Source organism: Elephas maximus, chromosome 2 (genome assembly GCF_024166365.1).
Source record: "Elephas maximus indicus isolate mEleMax1 chromosome 2, mEleMax1 primary haplotype, whole genome shotgun sequence".
Classification (NCBI taxonomy): domain Eukaryota; kingdom Metazoa; phylum Chordata; class Mammalia; order Proboscidea; family Elephantidae; genus Elephas; species Elephas maximus.
In genome coordinates, this window is record NC_064820.1 from 118,865,580 (window position 1) to 118,887,982 (window position 22,403).

General features: G+C 40.8%; 1 protein-coding gene across 1 annotated transcript in view; it reads left to right on the forward strand.

The window, feature by feature from the left end:
• Positions 1 to 22,403, forward strand: part of MAN2A1 (mannosidase alpha class 2A member 1) — a 180,989-nt gene that overhangs the window by 7,256 nt on the left and 151,330 nt on the right. The window contains exon 2 of the mRNA XM_049871853.1: positions 20,095 to 20,352. Coding sequence (XP_049727810.1) covers positions 20,095 to 20,352 — 258 coding nt within the window. The remainder of the gene's footprint in view (positions 1 to 20,094; positions 20,353 to 22,403) is intronic.

Here is a 22,403-nt window from a genome sequence, read left to right on the forward strand (position 1 = left end):
TTTCCTTTAATTCTGATGATTTAGGGGCAGAAACTGGAAGGAACATAAAGAAAGTGGATGAAGACTTCCCTCCTGTTCCTTCTGTCTTCTAAATAGCATTTTTTAAGAAAGGTAAATGGTGGTAGGGGTAGGAAAAGAAATTCATGGCAAATATTTTCCCTCTTTCCCTTTGTCTTCAACGCCTTCAGATCTTGAACTAAGTTGGGTAACGGGCCAAATGCAGCCTGTCCTGTTTTTGTACAACTATGAGCAAAGCCTGGTTTTTATATTTTTAAACCATTAAATAGTATTTTATGACATAGCCACTCTCATTTGTCTGCAGATTGTATTTGGATGCTTTTGCCAAAGGCAGAGTTGAGCAGTTGTGACAGAAACCATATGACCTACAAAGCTGAAAATATTTATTACCTGGCACTTTACAGACAAAGTTTGCCGACCGTGGTCTTGAAAGTATATGTTTGCATCGTTAACTTGAAGGCAAGGAGCTTGCTTAGATATGTTGAAGCAGAGGAGGGTGCTTTAAAACAGCCTTATCTACATGTGTCATAGATTTCCAGAGATCCTGGGGAACTACTATGCTAGAGCGTAGACATGCTTGACATGTTTAATTTGTCTCCCTTCCATCACCTGAGGTTTTTCACTGTGAGACTCCCCTCGCCCCAGGAGTGAGGTTCTCAGGCGTGAACTTTGCAGAATTGATCCACCGCCCCAAAATTGCAAACCCTAACTTGCTGATTTTTTGGATCTGCTGTAATTCATGGAAGGGCTGAATTCCTACCCTAATCTGACTGCTTGGGTTGTTTAGTACTGGGGAAGGCCAGCCTGGGTCTAGATATCTTCTTCGTAAACTATAAACATAGAGCGAAACTCGGCAGCTGTCTCTGGTACCCTTAGGGCTGCTCATCTTGGAGGCTGAGAACCACCAGGTTGTTGGCAGGGGTCCTGGACTACTGCTCTATTTATCAGAGAATAATTAATCCTGCCAAAGTCTGGGGGTGGCACAAACAGTTTGCACTCCACTGCTAAGCTAAGGGTTGGTGATTCGAACCAACCCAGCAGGACCCTTGGAACAAGAGGTTTGGGGATCTGCTTCCCTTAAAATCACAGCGAAGAAAACCCTGTGGAGTAGTAGTACATGGGGTTGCCATGAGTCAGAATCGATTGACGGCAACTAACAACAACGACAACAACAATTTTCATCCCTTTTCACTCTTCTTAAAGATTATGTGTGACTTTCTTTATCTCTTATGGCATGGGCCACCCATCCCATCTGTCTTCAGAGATTGTGATATCATCAAGGCGCAGTGCACATAATCTGAACAAAATGGGCGTAATGGATTTCATTGAGAAGAGTAGTGTCTGAATTCTTAAGTTTCTTTTTTTCTTCCGTTTTTAAATGTATACATTTGTTCATTTTGCACATGTAGATGGATTGCCCATGGCTTCCTTTGTACATAGAAACCTTTGGAAATCGAAAGACGTTAAATGCCTTTTCCAATGGTAGAGCAGACCTCACATCTTACTCGATTCCATGCTCTCACCGCTGAAACACATTGTCCTGAATCAGGCGTCTGGGGACCTGCTCACTTTGCCACTAAGTTTTTCTTTTAAACACTTAAGCGTTTATAGGAGTATTAATGCTCATAGAAATAAAAATTTCAAGCGGTATTGAGAGGTAAACATTGAAAGTTGAGTCTCTCTCCCTTCCTTCCCTGCCTCAGTTCCCTCTTCTCCAAGTCCTGCTTCTGCCCATTTCCTTATCATTCCACTGGCGGTTTCCTCTCTAACACCAAATAATACACTTAACCTTTCTTTTAAAATTTTTTTCCCCAGTTTGTGCTATTATTGTTGCCTCTTATAAAAGATGAGCAATTTAATCCAATACCTTGTTCTCTTTCCAGTTTTTTTAAGTTACAGTTTTACGTTAGTTCTTCTATTTGGTATATCTTTATGACTTTCGATTATATAATTGCATTTATTTTCTTGATCCATTAACTTTAGACATTATGCCTTGACTCCCCACTGTGTTTGATGGGGAAGTTAGCCCTTCTCCACCTTCTTCGGCTTCCTTTTTTTCCCCTTTTTCACCCCCCTCAGCCATCACTTCTTTTATATTGACAAGCCTTATATCATCTACATTTCATTCTGTGACCGAATATCTTACATGCATTGACTATAGGTTGATTATAAAAATTGGAAACCAATATACAGCATTTTCAATATTATGATCATATGTTATTCACTGTGTAACCAGGTTATTTGGCCTCATAAAGGGAGAGGGTTGATCTTGTATCATTAAACCTGTGCCACTTAAAGGAAGTATTCCAAACATCGCAGCAAGTGGGTTCTCTTTATTTTATGTTTCAGCTACTAAGAATTATGCTGTATTTCAGTCTCCTTCGTACCTGGAGGAAACCCTTGTTAAGTGCTACATCTGTTAACCAAAGGGTCAGTGGTTCGAATCTGCCAGGCGCTCCTTGGAAACTCCCTGGGGCAGTTCTACTCTGTCCTATGGGATTGCTACGAGTCGTAATTGACTCGACGGCACTGGGTTTGGTTTTTGCCTGGGTTTCATACCTGGACCATGACTTCCTTGTATGGCTTTTTGTTTTTCTTTTGTCTCTCTCTTATTCCTTTCTCTTTTTTTACTGACGGGAAATGGAAGTTGTCGAATTGTATCTGTTGAATCTCATTATTAAAATCTTTTTTTTTTTTACAGCTCAGCATTCATCAATATTTTGGACCTTTGTGCTGTCCCAGGGTTGAAAGTCTTGCTGTTTTTTTCCCCCCACCTTTAGTGTTTTCTCAAATGCTGTTTTTCTTCTGAGGCTGATAGTGCTTAATTTTGCTTCCTTTGTAATGGGAAGCCCTTCCCCTTCATAGGGCAAGTGTGAAGCCATGTAGTATTTATGGCTCCTGGCTTCGATGGTCACATTTTATGTGTGGATCATTAGAAGATAGAAGTCTGAGCATGTGACTCATTCTCAGAATTTTTTCTACATAAGAATGTCCTAAATTTGAGTTTTCAGAATCTACTGCAGTGGTCATTGTTTTAGCAGTCACCAGCACCCGAGAAGAGACGTACATATAAAAAAGTCAGAGACTTTTGGATAGGAAGGGTCCTTCCAGGTCAGGTAGTTTAGCTCTTTGATTTTCCAGAGAAGGGCACTGAGGCTGTACCTCAGCAATTTTCCCAAGACCCATAAGCAGTCACGGCATACGTGAGACCGCATCCTCACGTCTCATTCAGTGCCTTTCTGCTGTCCTAAACCCACCGTATACTCGAGAGCTTACTGTGTGTTAGGTACTGTGGAAATGATGATAGACATACAAGATTCATAAGTTGCTTTGAAAAAACTTCCTAAGGGGAGATACAACTGCTATTTGTGAAATAATTGGAGACTAGGTAAACTAGTTGCTGTTGAGTTAATCCCAACTCATGGCAACCCATGTGTGTCAAAGTAGAACTCCTCTCCATAGGGTTTTCAATGGCCAATTTTTTTTTTGGAAGTAGATCATCAGGCCTTACTTTTGAGGTATCTCTGGGCAGACCCCATCCTCCAACCTTTCAGTTAGCAGCTGAGCTCGTTAATCATCTGTACCACCCATAGACTCCAGCAACTAGTTAAGTGCTATTTAATTATTCACTGAAAGCATTAATAAGTTTCAAGAGGCTAGACCGGTGCTTGGCACATAGTGAATATTCAATAAATTTTAGTTATTACCAACCAGCAGAGTTTTATCAGTACTTTTTTTTTTTTTTTTATGTACTAGGTTCTAGGTGCTGGGAATTCAGGAACAAATAAAACAAGAGTCTGTCATCTTAGTTTATATTCTTGATATAAAGGCAAAGGGAATTCAGAAACAGAACTAAGTTCTGGTAATGACCTGGCTCAAGTTGACCGTACCTGTTGCCATCGAGTTGATTCCGACTCACAGCAACCCTATAAGACAGAGTGGAACTGCCCCATAGAGTTTCCAAGGAGTGCCTGATGGATTCAAACTGCCGACCTTTTGATTAGTGGCCGTAGCTCTTAACCACTGTGCCACCAGGGTTTCCCAAGTTGACCAAAGGAGATGGAAAAGAAGCTAGGCTTTCCTGATGGGGTAGGACTTTGAAGGGAGAAAGAACATTGCTTCCCAAGGTTTGCAGTCAGGAAGGAGCCTGGTGCCAAGGGAAGAGTTGAGAAGATTGGCTTGTTTAGAGTCTTTGGTGCTTGTAAAGAGTAGTTGGGAATACCTGGTAGGTAGCGTGGGATCAGATTTTGAATTGCCTGAGAGCCAGTTGGAGCCCTGGTGGTGCAGTAGTTAAGAGCTCAGCTACTAACCAAAAAGGTCAGCAGTTTGGATCTACCAGGCACTCCTTGGAAACCCTGTGGGGCAGTTCTGCTCTGTCCTATCGGGTCACTACGAGTTGGAATTGACTTGATGGTGGTGGGTTTGGTCTTTTGGCTTGAGGGCCAGTTGGAGGAGTTAGATGATAGTGACCCACTCTAAGTTATTGAGTATACCAGGAACCTGCTTGAGAAAAGCAGTGCTGGAGAATTAATTTCATAAAAGATTTTAGACCTGGAAGGGATCTAAGAGAATATTCAATCTAGATTATTCTGGTAGCAGTGTGTAGGAAGATTTAGAGGCAGGAAGGCAGCTGAGAATCTGTTTGAGGTAATACAGACATAAGGCAGTACATCCTTGTACCAGTATGGAATTGGCTGGAATAGCCAGGAGAAATGTGGAGGCACCAGAGCGTTCTGACAGATTTGAGAAAGGATAATGATGAGTGGTTTGAATCAAGAAATTTCTCCCACCTTTTCCTTTCAGGGCATTTGGAGACTGGTTGTACTGTTTTGCAGAAGTAGATAGTTTGAAACAGAGCTGGTTTAGGAAGGCATGCACAGTTTTCTCACTGATGAGGTGGCCGTTAGTGGCAATAGCCAAGTGGGCTGGAGTGCTGGAGTGAGAGGTCAGAGAAGGGGAGGTGCTGAGCCCGTGTCATCAGCATAGTCAGAGTGAATGAGCTCACTCAGGGACTATGCTTAGCTAGAAGAGTGCAGAGCCAAGTACATTTCTTATAGCCAAAAGCTGTGCTTCTTATATTAAGATCATTGTGTAGCAGATGTTAATAAAATGAAGCAGCTTGTATTCAAATTGTCAGAAACCAGCTCATAGATCAGCATACCTAAGAAAAGATAAAGATTATATGATCATAAGGAAGAATTTCAAAGTTCAGAGACTAAAAAAGACCCTTTGACTTTGGCTCAACTTATGAGGCTTTAGTGAGTTATTTTTTCCAGGTTGTAAGGATAAAAAATAGGGGTGTGTGTGTGTGTACGTGTGTGTCTATCTGTGTATGGGGGTGAGTGGGAGAGAAGAGAGACAGGAAGAGAGATGTTTATAAAGGATCAAAAGGCAGGGCTCCAAATGGAGACTCATAGCTCAAGGTTGTTCTGAAGCCAGGTCTGTTCAGAAGACAGATTTCTGAGAATACCCTCTAAACTGCCTCTTGTTTATAGTAAAGAAACCAGTTGCCATTGAGTTGATTCCAACTCATGGCGACACTGTGTGTGTCAGAGTAGAACGGTGCTTCATAGAATTTTCAGTGGGTGGTTTTTCAGAAAGAAACCCTGGTGGTGCAGTGGTTAAGTACTCGGCTGCAAACCTAAAAGTCAGTGGTTTGAACCCACGAATCACTCCATGGAGAAAGATGTGGCAGCCTGTTTCCATTAAGATTACAGCCTTTTAACCCTATGGGTCAGTTTTACTCTGTCCTATAGGGTTTTTTTATAGGGTTGCTATGCACTGGAATCTACTAGACGGCAATGAATTTTGGTTTGTTTTTTTGAGAGTAGATCACGAGTCCTTTCTTTCAAGGCACCTCAGGGCAGACTTTCACCTCCAACTTTTCAGTTAGCAGCTGAGCCTGTTAACCATTTTCGACCACCCAGGGAGTCCTTATAAAGAAGAGGCCCCTCCTGTTTGTTTGGGGATCCACCCAATAAACTACAGAAGTAAGACCTGTCTTTGTCCCACGGCCACCTTTTGAAAATTTGTAGGGCCAAATGTCTACAATACTTGAGATGCAAGATATTTGTTATGGTTTTGAGGGAGAAGATTCAACCGATAATTGTTTAAAACAAAAAAGTGAGGTATGGGAAGAACACGGGAAGTTTGTATCTGTAGCTCATCTTTAATAGCTGATGGTGTGATGGCAGTGGGTTTTTTTTGGGGGGGTGTGATATTTAGAATTTTGCTATCATGTATTATGTTGTGCTGGTGCAGTGGCTAAGAGCTAGGCTGCTAACCGAAAGGTCGGCAGTTTGAATCCACTCCTTGGTTTCATGGGGTTTTATGGGGCAGTTCTACTCTGTCCTATATGTAGGATCGCTTTGAGTCCGAATTGACTGGACAACAATGGGTTTGGTTTTTTTTTTTTTTTGGTTTGCTTTTGCATTTGTTGCTTTTGTGGTATTTACTGTGCCCCGCCTTATTCTTGTAGACCAGTTTGGATGGATTTTTATAAAGAAAAACAGGAAAGAATTTCTATAGCTTTAGAATCTCTGGTGCTTGTAAAAAGTAGCTTCCGAATTCAGAATTTATAATAATTCAGGTGAGGCTTTTCTAAATATCTGTCTCCTGTGGCTTATTCAGCAAATGATTAGGATAAATAAGATTGACTGGGAACTGATTGCCTACTTACTACAGTGCTGCTTTCAGAAACTCTTCAAAACTGTTTCTGTGTGAAAATGATCTTAGACATGTCAGTTGTGCTTATTTTAATAGACTAACAGTTTAGGTTGATTTGCTTTTTCCATTACTGACAGTTATTCTCTTTTTACATTAACATTTTGTTTCTCAAAATGACGTGTGTAAATTATAATATGTTGATGTAACTTATCAGCAGATCCCAAAACACTGTATATTTCATTAATCCATGGGGAATGAGTTTAGATATAAATGGGTAGTTTATATATATATATATATATATATATATATATATATATATATATATATATATATATATATATATATATATTTATAGCTTCTGTTGAGTCTGTTCTGACTCATGGTGACTCTACGTGTGTCAGAGTAGAACTGTGCGCCAGTGTTTTTATGGCTTATTGTTGGGAAGTAGGTTGCCAGGCCTTTCTTCTGAGGTGCCTCTAGGTTGACTCCAACTGCCAACTTTCTGGTTAGCAGTTGAGTGTGTTAACCATTGCACCATCCAGGAACTCCAGTTTAGATATAAATGGGTATAAATGGGCAGTGCATGATAAACCATGTATGCAAAGAAAGACTTAGGTCAAAAATGCAAGACAGATTACCGACATAGACAGCAGTCCTGGACTAGATGACATATAACAATATGATACAGGTTACTTGGGAATTGTTGCAGCTTGTAAGTTTGTCAGGTGAACTTTAATGTAAGTTCTTGGGTGTGATACACCACTGGTGGGTTATCTCAGAGTGCTATGTATAAGAATATTCATGTATTAAAAATAAGTTTTAGAAGAAAAATCAGTGTGTTAATTTTTTTGTCTTTTACAGAAGGAATGGTGTAGTGTTCCATAGAATTTTTTAGGAAGTGCTAAATTAAAGAAGTCCCATTAGTCAACACTTAATTTGTTTAGCACCACTGAATTGCATTTATGAAACGTATTTCAAAGTAATAAAACTGTGTTTTATTAAAATATTTTATAATCCAGACATTTTGCCTGATTCATAAGCTTTTCTGCCAGTAATCCTTTTTGAAAAGGTGTGTCTTGCAGAATCTCACTTTATACAATAGCCTGTAGCCTCAACAGAATGCAGTTTCTAGGCAGCCTAGTGGGGCTGGTGCAGGTGGGGGCCCTGTGGTTCTAATCTAAATATGCAGTTGAGAACTCATAGGGAGGCTGAAGGTGGAAAAGGAGCTCTTTCCTGGAGCCAGGAGAAGGTGCCAGCAGCTAGAGGCTTGACCACATACATGCTTTGGAAGATGGAAGATCTTGGGATGCCAGGCAGAGGGAGAACTGTGGAGTGTTGTTATTCCAGGTCAGGGCTGGGGCTGCTCAGCAGTGATTCTGGCAGCTGCAGAGTCCTTGTCAAGGTACACCTGGGAGTCCCTTTGGTGCCCTTCCAGGGTAAAGCATAGTGTGCTTGGCTTTCCCCTTACAGTCCTTTGGTAGTGTTGTCATATAACTGCATATGAGCAGCTTCTGTTTTGCTAGGTGTGAGATTTATGAATAATGACTTCCAGGGCAAAGAGTGCATTACTCTTGTGTTTGGCAGGGTGTATTATGTAATTACGCAGTATTTATGCACACATGGTGGGGGCATTTATTTCTCAGAATGGACAAGTGGCTGCACAAAGACAATACCTTGGAAGAGATTCAGACATGTTAAGCTCTAGGTCTGGAAAATACTAGTAGAAGATCATTTGTAACTGTGGTTTGTGACTTTTTGATGGAGAAGTAGAGTTATATACGTAGCTGTGGCCACAGCCCTAGTCCACACTGCCTTTGGCTTCAGCAGTACACATCTTAGTGGGAGAGTGGGCACTTGACGGGTTACTTGCTATTTTATCCAAGCCAAAAAGCCTTTCTGAGATCTGAGGAAACGGTAGGCTTTTCTGTATAGGCTGAATGGTGGCTAACTCGGAACGACTGCAAATAGCAGTGACCCCCACCCCTGCTAGAAATAAAGGCTAACTTTCTCTCTTTTATCAAATCATAGTTCCTATATATTTAGCCTTAATGCAGCATTTCTTAACTGGGGATGTGTGAAAATTGCCTGGTGTGCCTTGGGGATTATAAAAGGTGGATCTGTGCACTCTCTCTCTAGAATAATCCCATTGCTTTAAATTCATATTCTTACTGGCCACTCGACATTTATATATTCAGTCCTGGTTTCTCTCCTGAGGTCCAGGCTTGCAGAGGCAACTGCCCTCTTAACACCATCATTCAGATATCTAATACTTCCAGCACAGAACTTCTCTCTCCATCTGCTCCTCCTCGTGAATTCCCTGTTTCACTGAAATCCACCCATCATCCTCCCAGTTGCCATTTTTCTTCTTTTCCCAGCCCTGTCATCCCTAGTCAATTGCCCCTGTCATCCCCAGTCCATCAGTTCTTTTGCATTCCTTCATCTCCACTGCCTTGGCCCAGGCTGCCACCGTGCCTTTACATGGCAGACTTCAGTGGCCTCTTTTGTTTGTAATTGTAAAAATACATAAGCCAAAATATTTACCCATTCAGCAATTTTTGCATGTATAATTTAGTGACATTGATTACATTTATCATGTTAAGCAACCATTACCACTGTCCTTTTCTAGACTATTCTACTACCGTTAACAGAGACTCGATGCCCCCAAAGCAGTGACTCCTTTTGATCTCTCTCTCACCCCTAATAACCACTAGTAAGCTTTGGTCTCTGTACGTTTGCTTATTTCATATAAGTGGGATCATACGGTATTTGTCCTTTTATGACTGACTTATTCTACTTAGCATGGTGTTTTCAAGGTTCATCCATGTTTTAACATGTATCGGGACTTCATTTCTCTTTATGGCTGAGTAGTATTCCATTATATTGTACATCCCACACTTCATTTATCCATTCAACTGTTGGTGGGCATTTAGGCTGATTCCATCTTTTGGCTATTGTGAATACTGCTGCAGTGAACATTAGCATAGGGGTTTCTGTTGCATTCCTGCAATAGTACTTTGGGATTTTTACCTAGGATTGGGATTGCTGGGTCGTATGATTGTTCTATGTTTAACTTTTTGAAGAGCTGCCAAACTGTTTGCAACAGTGACTACCATTTTGCCTTCCCACCAGCAGTGAATGAGGGCTCCAGTTTCTCCGCATCCTCACCAACATCTGTTATTTTCCAGTTTTTGTTGTTGTTTGTTTTAATCATAGCCATTCTAGTAGGGGTGAGGTGGTATCTCACTGTGGTGCAGTAGCTTCTTACCCTTCTTGCTGCACCGTAGCTCCAGAATGAGCTCTTTAAAACACTTATTATTCATTAACCCTAACTCTCTGTCCAAGATGAAGATACTGATGTTGTCTTCCCTCAAAAATATTTTTAACCATCAAGGCTGACAGTCTTTTTCTACTTCATTATTCAAAGATAAGCATATTACATTGCTGTTGTTAGTTACCAGTGAGTTGATTCCGACTCCTGGTGACTCCATGTGTGCAGAGTAGAACTGCTCCATAGGGTTTTCAAGGCTGTGACCTTTCCGAAGCAGATCACTAGGCATGTCTTCTGAGGTGCCTCTGGGTAGGTTCGAACTGCCAACCTTTTGGCTGATAGTCAAGTGCTTAACTGTATGCACAACTCCGGGATTCCTGTGTATAGCCTTGGTAGACCCAATTATGCCCCTGGGAAGTAGCTCAGGAATTTTATGGTCTTGCCCTCCATTGCTGCATTGTCTGGGTTCGCACCACTTTAGGCTCACAGCTCTCCAGTTCTTCTGATGGGGATTTGGACAGACTTCCTCTAACAGGTACTGCAAGTGTAAGGACGCTTTCTGAGCTTTATTTATATAGTGTTAACTCTTTTTCAGGAGTGTTAGTTTCCTGATGCTGCCGTAACAAATCACCATCAACTTTGTGGCTTAAAACAAGACCTATTTATTACCTTATAGTTCTGGAGATCATAAAAACCTGAAACAAGTCTTAATGGGCTAAAAAGTATCGGCAGTGTTCTTTCTGGAGGCTCTGGGAGACACCCCGTTCCATGCCCTTTCCAACTCCTAGAAGCTGATTGCATTTCTTGGCTCATGGCTCCCTCCAGCAGTGGCATCTCTCTGACCTCTTCTTTGGCTCTGACTCTCCTCCCCCCTCTTTTCTGTTTAAAGGATTTGTGATTACACTGGGCCCACCTGGATAATCCAGGATAATCCATCTATCTCAAGATCCTTAATTTAATCATATTAGCAAAGCACTTTTTTTTTTTAATAACTTTTATTAAGCTTCAAGTGAACGTTTACAAATCCAATCAGTTTGTCACATATAAGTTTACATACATCTCACTCCCTACTCCCACTTGCTCTCCCCCTCTTGAGTCAGCCCTTTCAGTCTCTCCTTTCTTGACAATTTTGCCGGCTTCCCTCTCTCTCTATCCTCCCATCCCCCCTCCAGACAAGAGTTGCCAACACAATCTCAAGTGTCCACCTAATATAATTAGCTCACTCTTCATCAGCGTCTCTCTCCCACCCGCTGACCAGTCCCTTTCATTTCTGATGAGTGTCTTCGGAGGTGGTTCCTGTCCTGTGTCAACTGAAGGTCTGGGGAGCATGGCCGCCGGGATTCCTCCAGTCTCAGTCAGACCATTAAGTTTGGTCTTTTTATGAGAATTTGGGGTCTGTATCCCACTGATCTCCTGCTCCCTCAGGGGTCCTCTGTTGTGCTCCCTGTCAGGGCAGTCATCGATTGTGGCCGGGCACCAACTAGTTCTTCTGGTCTCAGGATGATGTAGGTCTCTGGTTCATGTGGCCCTTTCTGTCTCTTGGGCTCTTAGTAGCAAAGCACTTTTGCCACGTAAGGTAACATATTTACAGGTTGTGGGCATTAGGACGCAGATACCTTTGAGAACCCATTATTTTGCTTACCACACTGGACAATAATTAAAGTAATTTGCATATATTAATTAGTCTAATCCTCATAATAATCCTCTGAGCTAGGTATTATTAATTATCCTCATTTTATAGATGAGGAAACTGAGGCACAGAGAGGTTATGTGACATGCCCAAAGTTACGCAGCCATTAAGTGGTGGAGTCAGAATTCAAATTTGTCTTTCCTGTAGAGCCTGTTCTTAATCACAGTGCATACTGTCTCTACTGATGCACGCTGTACATTTCAAGATGATTTTAGAAAGCCGTGCATTTATTGTAGTAGCAGCAGCGGTAATAATACCTTGAATGCTTACTTGGTGACAGGGCCTGTTGTAAGTTCTGTCACAACCATACCAGGTGATGGTATTAGCACTGCATTTTACCAGTGAGGAAACTTGAGGCCCAGTAAAGTTAAACACCTTCCCCAAGGTCACACAGGTAGTAAGAGCTAGAGCTAGGGTTGGAACCTGTATAGTCTGAACCAGAACCCAGGTGCTTAACCATTAAGATAAACGGTGTTTTCCTTTATCTGGTAAAGAAAGTCACTAAAAATAAAGTTGATCAGTATTTGCTGTCATTAAAATTACAAATGTGGCCAGGTATAAAATCTTAGAGCATAAGATAGAGGATTATGATACAAGGATAATTAGGAGATTAGTATGTAATTAAAGAGATTATCAAAGGATCCAGGTGTATAAATTCATGCCATCCTGCAGGGGAGGTTAAGGGTGGTTTGAGTTTTCACTGAGGAAGCATGAAGTCAGAGACAACGGTCCCATACTTCGCTGATTCTCAGAATCTTCTGTGGAGCTTAAATATTACAGATTCTCAGGGCCCTGCCCTAGAGATTCCGGAGTGGATCCCTGGGTTTGTAATTTTGAAGAGCTTTTCACATGATTCTGATGGTCACTATTACAGCCTGTTCACCCAGCCATACCTGCTACAAAGTGGGTGCACTGGATGACAGAAACAAAGTCCAGAAAAATCTTGATGCAATGGAGTGATATGCTGAATCTAACAAAGTTGGATTTGAAGGAAAGAAGGTATAAATGCCAGGTGGTGTAGATCTGTAGTTTCCGAGACACACACACACACACGTTGGGGTAAAGGTTGGTTTCTTTCTTTTTTTTTTGATAGGATACATTATTGAATTGTACCGTATGAAGCTGATGATATTTGACCATTTTTGACCTACAGGGATGGCATTTTCACATAGTTTAACCTAACAGAATATGTTATACTATTGAGGATGAGTCATTTTTAGAAGGGGAGTCTGATGGAACGCTATTGAGAGGATTTAACTAAAGGAAGAAAGCCTTTGAGCAATTGAAGGGATGGATTTCCTGCACACACAGAATAGGGGTTGGCCTTTGAGGCAGGTGTTGATGGGTGGTGTGCTGGGAAGGTGCATTTTTTCAACTGTAACAGGAAAGGAGATGATGTGTAGATTCAGCCTTGTTTGAGTGATTACAGTGACTCAGATTCCCAGCACCTAGTATCATACCTTGGGCATTTTATTACATAATGTGTTTGTGGATTTAGCTCTAGATGCACAATGAATGGTTTCATTCTCAGGGCTGAATGTGTGTAGATCCTGTTCTACCTTGTTTATTATTGTCAGGTGCTCTTGGATCAGTTCTGACTCATAGCAGCCCTGTGTACAACAGAACCAAATACCGCCCAGTCGTGTGCCATTGTCACAGTTGTTGTCATGCTTGAGTCCATTGTTGCAGCCACTGTGTCAGTGCATCTCGTTGAGGGTCTCCCTCTCCTTTGTGGACTGTCTACTAAACATGATGTCTTTCTCCAGGGACTGGTCCCTCCAGTTGACATGTCCAAAATATGTGAGATGAAATCTTGCCATCCTGCCTTCTAAGGAGCCTTCCGGCTATACTCCCAAGACAGATTTGTTTGTTCTTCCGGCAGCCCATGGTATATTCAGTATTTTTTGCCAACACCATAATTTAACGCCATCAGGTCTTCTTCGGTTTTCCTTATTTATTGTCCAACTTTCTGCATGCATCTGAGATGATTGGAAATACCATGGCCTGGGTCAAACACATCTTAGTCCTCAAAGTGATATCTTTGCTTTTTTAATACTTGAAAGAGGTTTTTTTTTGCAGCAGATTTGTCCAATGCAGTATGTCATTTGATTTCTTGACTGCTTCCATGCATGTTGATTGTGGATCCAAATAAAATGAAATCCTTGACAACTTAAAATACTTTCTTCATTTATCATGACATTGCTTATTGGTCCAGTTGTAAGGATTTTTGTTTTATGTTGAGGTGTAATATATACTGAAGGCTGCAGTCTTTGATCTTCATCAATAAGTGCTTCAAGTCCTCTTCACTTCCAGCAAGAAAGATTGTGCCATCTGCATATTGCAGGTTGTTAATGAGTCTTCCTCCAATCCTGATGCCACATTCTTAATATAGTCCAGCTTCTCAGATTATTTGCTCAGCATACAGATTGCATAAGTATGGTGAAAGGGTACAATGCTTATGCACACCTTTCCTGACATTAAACCATACAGTATCTTGTTCTGTTCGACCAACTGCTTCTTGATCTATGTTCAGGTTCCTCGTGAATGCAATTAAATGTTCCCATTCTTTGCAGTGTTACCCATAATTAGTTATGATCCACACAGTCAAATGCCCTTTGCATACTTAATAAAACACAGGTAAACATCTTTCTGTTGTTCTCTGCTTTCAGCCAAGATCCATCTGACATTTAGCAATGATATCCCTCGTTCCATTTCTTCTTCTGAATCCGACTTGGATTTCTGGCAGGTCCCTGTTGATGTACTGCTGCACCAACTTTTGAGTTATCATCAGGAAAATTTTACTTGCATGTGATATTAATGATATTGTTAGATAATTTTCTCATTGTGTTGGATCACCTTTCTTTGGCACGGGCACAAATAAGGATTTCTTTCAGGTAGTTGGCCAGGTAGCTGTCTTCCAAATTTATTGGCATAGACGATTGAGCACCTCCAGCACTGTGCTTGTTTGTTCAAACATCTTAGTTGGTATTCTGTCAATTCCTGGAGCCTCATTTTTTGCCAGGGTCTTCAGGTAGCTTGGACTTCATGCTTCAGTACCATCGGTTCTTGATCATGTGCTACATGCTGAAATGGTTGAACCTCGACCGATTCTTTTTTGTACAGTGACTGTGTATTCCTTCCATCTTACTTTGTTGCTTCTTTTGTTATTCAGTATTTTGCCTGTAGAATCCTTCAATATTGCAACTCAAGGCTTGAAATTTTTCTTCCGTTTTTACAGCTTGAGAAATGCTGAATGTCTTCTTTGCTTTTGGTTTTCTAACTTCAGATCTTTGCACATTTCATTATATTACTTTGTTTTCTTTAGCCAGCCTTTGAAATGTTTTGTTCAGCTCTTTTACTTCATCATTTCTTCCATTTGCTTTAGCTGCTCTACCTTCAAGGGTGAGTTTCAGAGTCTCCTGTAACATCCATTTTGATCTTTTCTTTCTTTCCTGTCCTTGATGTCATCCCACAATTGTCTGGTCTTCGGTCATTCATGTTCAATGCATCGTATCTGTTCTTGAGGTGGTCCCTAAATTTACGTGCCATGTACTCAAGATTGTATTTTGGCTCTTGTAGCATTGTTTCAGTTTTCTCAAGCTTCAGTTTGAACTTATATATGAGCAATTGATGGACTGTTCCACAGTCGGCCTCTCACTTTGTTCTGACTGATGTTATTGAGCCTCGCCATCATCTCTTTCCACAGATGTATTTGGTTTGATTCCTTCATATTCCATCCAGCAAGGTCCACGTAGTCACCATTTATGTTGTTGAAAAAAGCTACTTGCAATGAATAAATTGTTAGTCTTGCAAAGTTTCATCATGCAATCTCTAGTGTCATTTCTGTCACCAAGGCTATATTTTCTGACTGCCAGTCCTTCTTCTTTGTTTCCAACTTTTGCATTCCAATCACCAGTAATTACCAGTACATCTTCATTGCATGTTTGATCGATTTCAGGATGTAGAAGTTGGTGAAAATCTTTAATTTTTTTCATCTTTAGCATAGTGGGTGGTGTGTAAATTTGAATAGTCTTCTTTAGTGGTCTGCTTTGTAGGTGTATAAATATTATCATTGACAACAACAGCATTGTACTTCAGGATATTTTGAGATATTCTTTTTTGACAGTGAATGTGATGCCATTCCTCTTCAATTTGTCATTCCAGGTATAGTAGACCATATGATTGTCTGATTTAAAATGGCTAATACCAGCCCATTTCAGCTCACTAATCCCTAAAATATTCATATTTATGTGTTCCATTTCATTTTTGAAGACTTCCAGTTTTCCTAGAATCATTTGTTTTACGTTCCATGTTCCAATTATTAATGGATGTTTGCAGGTGTTTCTTCTCATTTTGACTCCGGCTACTTCAGCAAATGAAAGCTTTTATTACATCCACGTTATTAAAGTCAACTCTACTTTGAGGGGGCAGCTCTTCCCCAGTTGTCTTTTGAGTGCCTTCCAACCTGAGGGGCTCATCTTCTGGCACCGTATCAGACGATGTTCCACTGCTATTCATAAGGTTTTCACATGCTAGATTTTTCAGAGGTAGACCGCCAGGTCCTTCTTCCCAGTCTGTCTTAGTCTGGAAGCTCTGCTGAAACCTGTCTGTCGTCCGTAATCCTGCTGGTATTTGAAATACCGGTGGCATAGCTTCCAGCATCACAGCAACATGCCAGCCACCACAGTACAACAAACAGACTAGTGGTTGATTCTACTTTGTAATAGACTCTAAATTTGCTCTTTTGAAAGTCTTTGATATCAATGTTTTTTAGCTCAGTTTTCCTTTTTCACCAAAAGCAGAATAAATCACATATCATGACCTTCTCTACTCCTCAGCAGTGCGACACCGTGGTCTTCCTATAAAACTGATTAGCAAATCAGAAAATAAAGTGATATTTGCACAAGAGATTTTCTTGCCCTACAGAAAATTGTCTTTTCCAATATTACTCTCAGTATTCTTTTACTTGTCAGCATAATTGAAACATTATCTATGATTTTAGTTTCTTTAACGCAGATTACAAGTGCATCCTTTTTAGGTCACTCCACTTTTCTCTGTCATGTGTGCAGAATTTGTTGATGAGGTATGTATGTTTCAAGAATTTCAGCTGGTGGAGGGAGGTTTTATCCAATGCATGATACGTTTTTAAAAAATGGTTTTCATTAGACCACAATGCTGACATATCCCTGGGCCACAATTTTCTCCATGCACTTAATTCAGTACAGAATTCCAGGGACTAATCATTAATTGTATCTTTAAAGCTACAATAAGATTGAAAGCTGTCTTCAGTACCCTCAGGATCCTTTTTCATGGAACATTTCCTATAATGTTTATTTTGAATAATACTCTCACAAATGGATTATGGAACCAGGGCTGTAGTAAAAGTCTTTCCTTGAAATTCCTGCTTCTCCTTGTATGCTTGTTGAGCTGTAGGTAGCTTTGCTGTATATATGGCTCTAAAATCTTTTCCTGAAAATACGGTAGGATTCGGAGAAACGTGGGCACCCATGTATTAATGTATGCACCGTAAGCATCAGATAAAACATGAGGCATCTTTAAAAACTCTAGGATGATGACATTTTAGACCAAGCTAAGGTTTTATTTTACAGAGGTATATAGTTTTACTACCGGAAATTCTGCTTGGAACCAGAGGAACTTGATTTGCTGTTACCTCCTGTGGTAGAAGTTGGTCATATCACTAAAGTAGACTTGTAACTTTGGTATTAGATACAGTCAACAGTATCGTTCAAAAGTGATTTCTTTGAAATAGCCACTGTTCTTTTGAGGTGTGATAATGATTGAAGAAAAGTTTCTCCCATTTGAAAACATGTCTGTTTATGAAAATATATAGATTAGTCATCTGTGTAGCTGAGTCTAAAATACCTTTAGCTTCTTTGGGAGAACTGTAGATTAAGCCAACCCGTTACCATTGAGTCAGTTTCAACTCATAGCAACCCTACAGGACAGAGTAGAAATGCCCCATAGGGTTTCTGAGGAGTGCCTGGTGAATTTGAACTGCCGACCTTTTGGTTAGAAGCCAAGTTCTTAACCACTGTGCCACCAGGGCTCCGTATATTATGCCAAGGGACCCCTTCTGGTGTTTCTGGTGTTGAGAACCACTCCTAACCACTGTCCATGTGTGCCCATAAAGAAGGGTTTGTCGTATATCACTGTTCAACGCTTTGCTGACCTGGAATCTGTATGGTTCAGCTAGCTTTTCTTTTTGAGTCCTGAGCTAGTGTAGCACTGATTCCTCAGGTTTCTTTTGCTTTCTTGTTTCTGCTTGTAAACTGATGCTTATTCTTCATTGCTTTTCAATAGGGGGAGTGGGGCTTGTTTTGCAGGATTTTTGTGCTGTCACCTTTCATTTCCTGCCTCTGTATGTGCTGCTGAACAGGCTTCAGAATTCTACTGTGTGTTGACATACCCCACCACCCTAGAGGTGACAGTTCCCCTTAGGGACTACAGTTTTTGACGTTTAAGGGGCTATTTCTGTCACTAGAGAGGCCTGTGAGAGCATCTTTCAGGTCTGTGGAATCACGTGGCCATCTTGTGCTCTGTGCTTCTATGGCTTCAGAGCTTTGGGTCTCCGTCTCAAGTGTTGGCCTTTTTCCACTCCTAGATGGTAGTTTGGGGCTGATTTGCTTCTACTTTTGGCTACACTTTTCTGTCTTATTCTAAAATTTCTACCCTCGTTTCTTCAGATTTCTGTCCATTCTTACACTGTTTGCTTGAAAGACTGACCTCCTTGTAGATATCAGACTTCATCCTTTCCCCTTGTCGAACTGACCCACAACCTGTGAGTCTAATCCCTGCCTCTCCACTGCCGTTAGTTTTGCCCTGCGAGCTCCCCCCGCCCCATTACAGACCAGGTGCTGTTGAATGGACTCTGACTCCCGTGTGTCAGAGTAGAACGTGCTCCGTACGGTTGTCAGTGGTTGATTTTTCAGAAATACATCACCAGGCCTTTCTTCTGAAGCCCGTCTGGGTGGAATCAAACTTCCAGCCTTTTGATTAGCAGCCGATTGTGTTAACTACTTGTACCACCCAGGGACTTCTTCTACCACAAAATCAGCAAATATTCATGCTAGCCTAAAAAAAAAAAGAAGGCTATAAATATCCATAGCCAGTGTTTACCATCTTGATACGTGCCTCCCATGTGTGTTTTTTGAAAAGGAGATCAGGGTATTCCTACTGTTTTAAAACTGCTTTATCTGCTGTAGGTAACTTTGTCATGTATTTTTGTTTTTCTAAAAAAATTATATTTCTAAGCTTTCTGAAAACTTCCGTGCTGTAGATATACCACCTGAACCATCCTGTTTTTCATTTAGGTGTGTTCTCTTTTCTCTTTTTCCATCGTCTTTTGTTCCTTTCTTCCTTCCTGTTACTTACTGGTGATAAAATGTTTGTGTCTGGGTGTCCAGGGTTGTTTGTTCACCATTATATATATGTGCACATGGCTTTTTTAAAACTATAATTTGGTCATTTTTGGGGGCATGGGGGTAGGCTGTTGGTAGTTACAGTGTCACCCTGTGGGTTCTTTGTCCCTCTGGACAGAGAGCCATATCTTATTCATAGATGTCTTCCCAGCATGTAGCGTTATGGCTTGTACAATGGGTGTTCACCAGTGAATTATTGTTGAGTTCCAGAAATCTGAGGGCCATTTGACAAATACATGAGTATCTCCTATGTACTTGGAACCCTGGAGGGAGATAGGAGTGAACAGATAAACATCGTCCTTGTTCTCATGGTGCTTAGAATCCATAAGCAGAGGTACTTATTCTATGTAACAAGGTTTACATTATCGAGACAGCAAGTCTGTTGATGTAAAGATTAATTTAAAAAAACAAAAAGTCACACAGTATAGTAAAAGCAGCATAGATGATTTATAGTGCGGTTACTTGGGGGACATTCATGCCAGTCTTCTTCATGCACACAGCTAGTTAAGAGTTGACTGATTTTTCTATAGCTGATATTTCTTATATGGGATTGTCCACTAGTGTTATGGATTGAGATGAATGGTCTTTTCTAGGTTTATACTTTTTGATGTTTTCAAGTAACTAGAATCAGTTATGTGTAAATTGAATATTTCATGCCTGAATATAATCTGGTATTCTGTACTTAGTGATTCCAGATACCCAAAGATCTTTCTTTCAGGGCTGGCTCTTGTAGTAGAAAATATACCCCAGAATTTTTTGGTGGTTCTGTTGCATGTTTTAAATTGTGATTAAACAAAGATTGCAGCCATGGAGAAGATTTTCTGCTGTAAGTTAGTGTTTTGACCCTGCCAGCTGTTCATGCTTCCTGTGATCCCACTTACACAAGTGGAAGGTGAAGGGTGAGTGGCTGTCCTCTTGGGCAGGCACATAATTTAAAATAGAAAAAAAAAAAGTGTGCCTCAGCAGAGCTATATTAGAGTTTCATATAGCTGCCTTTTTCTTTTTTATTGTAGGGCCAGCTCTCAATGTTGCAAGAAAAAATAGACCATTTGGAGCGTTTGCTAGCTGAAAATAATGAGATCATCTCAAATATTAGAGACTCGGTCATCAATTTGAGTGAGTCTGTGGAGGATGGTACGAAAAATTCACAAGGCAACATCAGTCAAGGTGCTGGCTCACATCGTCTGCCATCGCAACAATTATCCCTCCCAGTCGACCCCGAAGACTGTCTGTTTGCTTCACAAAGTGGAAGTCAGAATTCAGATGTGCAGGTGATGTATACGTTTATTAATAACCTCTGGGCTTTTTTTTTTTTTTTTTTAAAGACTTGATCTGCTACCTGTTTGAACTTGTTAAGTCACTTTAAACTCTTTAGATTTCAGTTTCTGTCTTTGTAAAGTAATTTGATCCCCACGTGTGTGTCAGTTAGTTATACTCTGGGGGCTTGTGTGTTGCTGTGTTGCTGGAAGCTATGCCACTGGTATTCAGATACCAGCAGGGTCACCCATGGAGGACAGTTGTCAAGGATTTCATTTTGGATCCACAATCAACAGCCATGGAAGCAGCAGTCAAGAAATCAAAAGACGCATTGCATTGGGTAAATCTGCTGCAAAGGACCTCTTCAAAGTGTTGAAGAGCAAAGATGTCACCCTGAAGACTAAGGTGTGCCTGACCCAAGCCATGGTATTTTCAGTCACATCATACGCATGTGAAAGCTGGACAATGAATAAGGAAGACTGAAGAAGAGTTGATGCCTTTGAATTGTGGTGTCGGTGAAGAAAATTAAATATACTATGGACTGCCAAAAGAACGAACAAATCTGTCTTGGAAGATGTACAGCCAGAATGCTCCTTAGAGGCAAGGATGGCGAGACTGTGTCTTACATACTTTGGACATGTTGTCAGGAGGGATGAGTCCCTGGAGAAGGACATCATGCTTGGCAGAGTACAGGGTCAGCGGAAAAGAGGAAGACCCTCAACGAGGTGGATTGACAGAGTGGCTGCAACAATGAGCTCAAGCATAACAACGATTGTGAGGATGGCGCAGGACCGGGCAGAATTACTAATTCTGTTGTGCATGGGGTCGCTATGAGTCGGAATGGACTCGCTGGCACCTAACGACAACAACAAAAGTAATTTGATTAGTCTCTTGATCATTAATGTTCTTTTTTGTGATAAAAGTCTATGGTTCTGTGCTTTCTCCTAATTTTATTATTTTATACTTATATGAAAACAGCCTTTTTGTATCCTTTTCAGGTTTGGTTTTCTGTAGGACTTGAAAACCTTTAAAGGTTTAAATTTGGTCAAAGAGATTTTCTAGACCTTCTTTGGTGAGTGAGAGAAAAGCCCTATTTTACTGTATAGCTGTTGGATCAAGTGTAGATTTCATGCAGTGTAACAGTATATATATATTGTCATTGTTGAATACTCTGTGGTAAAGGGGGAAGGAAGTCTTCTAGAGCTGTGCTGTCCAGTATGGAAGCCACTGGCCACATGTGGCTCCTGAGCACTTGAAATGTGACTAGCTTTAATTGAGATGTGCTCTAAGTTTAAAATACACACAAGATATTGAAGACATTAGAAAATGGGAAATATCTTATTAATTTTTTATATCGATTATTTCTTGAGATAATAGTTTGGATATACTGGTTTAAGAGGAATGTATCATTAAATTAATTTCACCTGTTTTGTTTTACTAGCAAATTTAAACTGATGTATGTGGCTTATATTTCTACTGGACAGTGCTATTGTCAAGGGTAAAAACCAAGAGTTGAACCCATTGCGATAGAACTGATTCCAATTCATGGTGAACCTATGTGTTACAGAGTAGCACTGCTTGCTCAAGGGCAGTGGAGCTAAAAACCAGAGTCAGAAAGGACTGTGCCTTTCTTAAACTCAGGGTGTATCACTGTCATTGCTCTGTCCTGCCAGGTAGCAGAGGACTTTCCTACCAGGCAACAGAGGACTTTGCTGCCAGGTAGCAGAGGACTGTGTTTAATCTTGTGCCTTTGGCCAGAAACTGGAACTTGGTGGGAGGACCCTAAAGGTGAATATTTTAAAGTCAGATAAAGTGAGTTGGCTTCTGGCCTTGCTTTAAAGCAGTATTTTTCACTTAACTCCTAGGGCCGTAAAACATGATATAATTTGGAGACCATGGCTGACAGGCAGGCGGGAAGCTAGGGACAGGCCTTGTACCTGCAGCCAAAGCAGCTGATGTGTGGCCAGACTGATAGGATCAGAATCCTGTGCTTTGCAAAGTCCATTTCTGTGAGGCTTGGCTGTTTTATATTTTTAAGTACCAAGCCTATGTCACCATGCTAAGG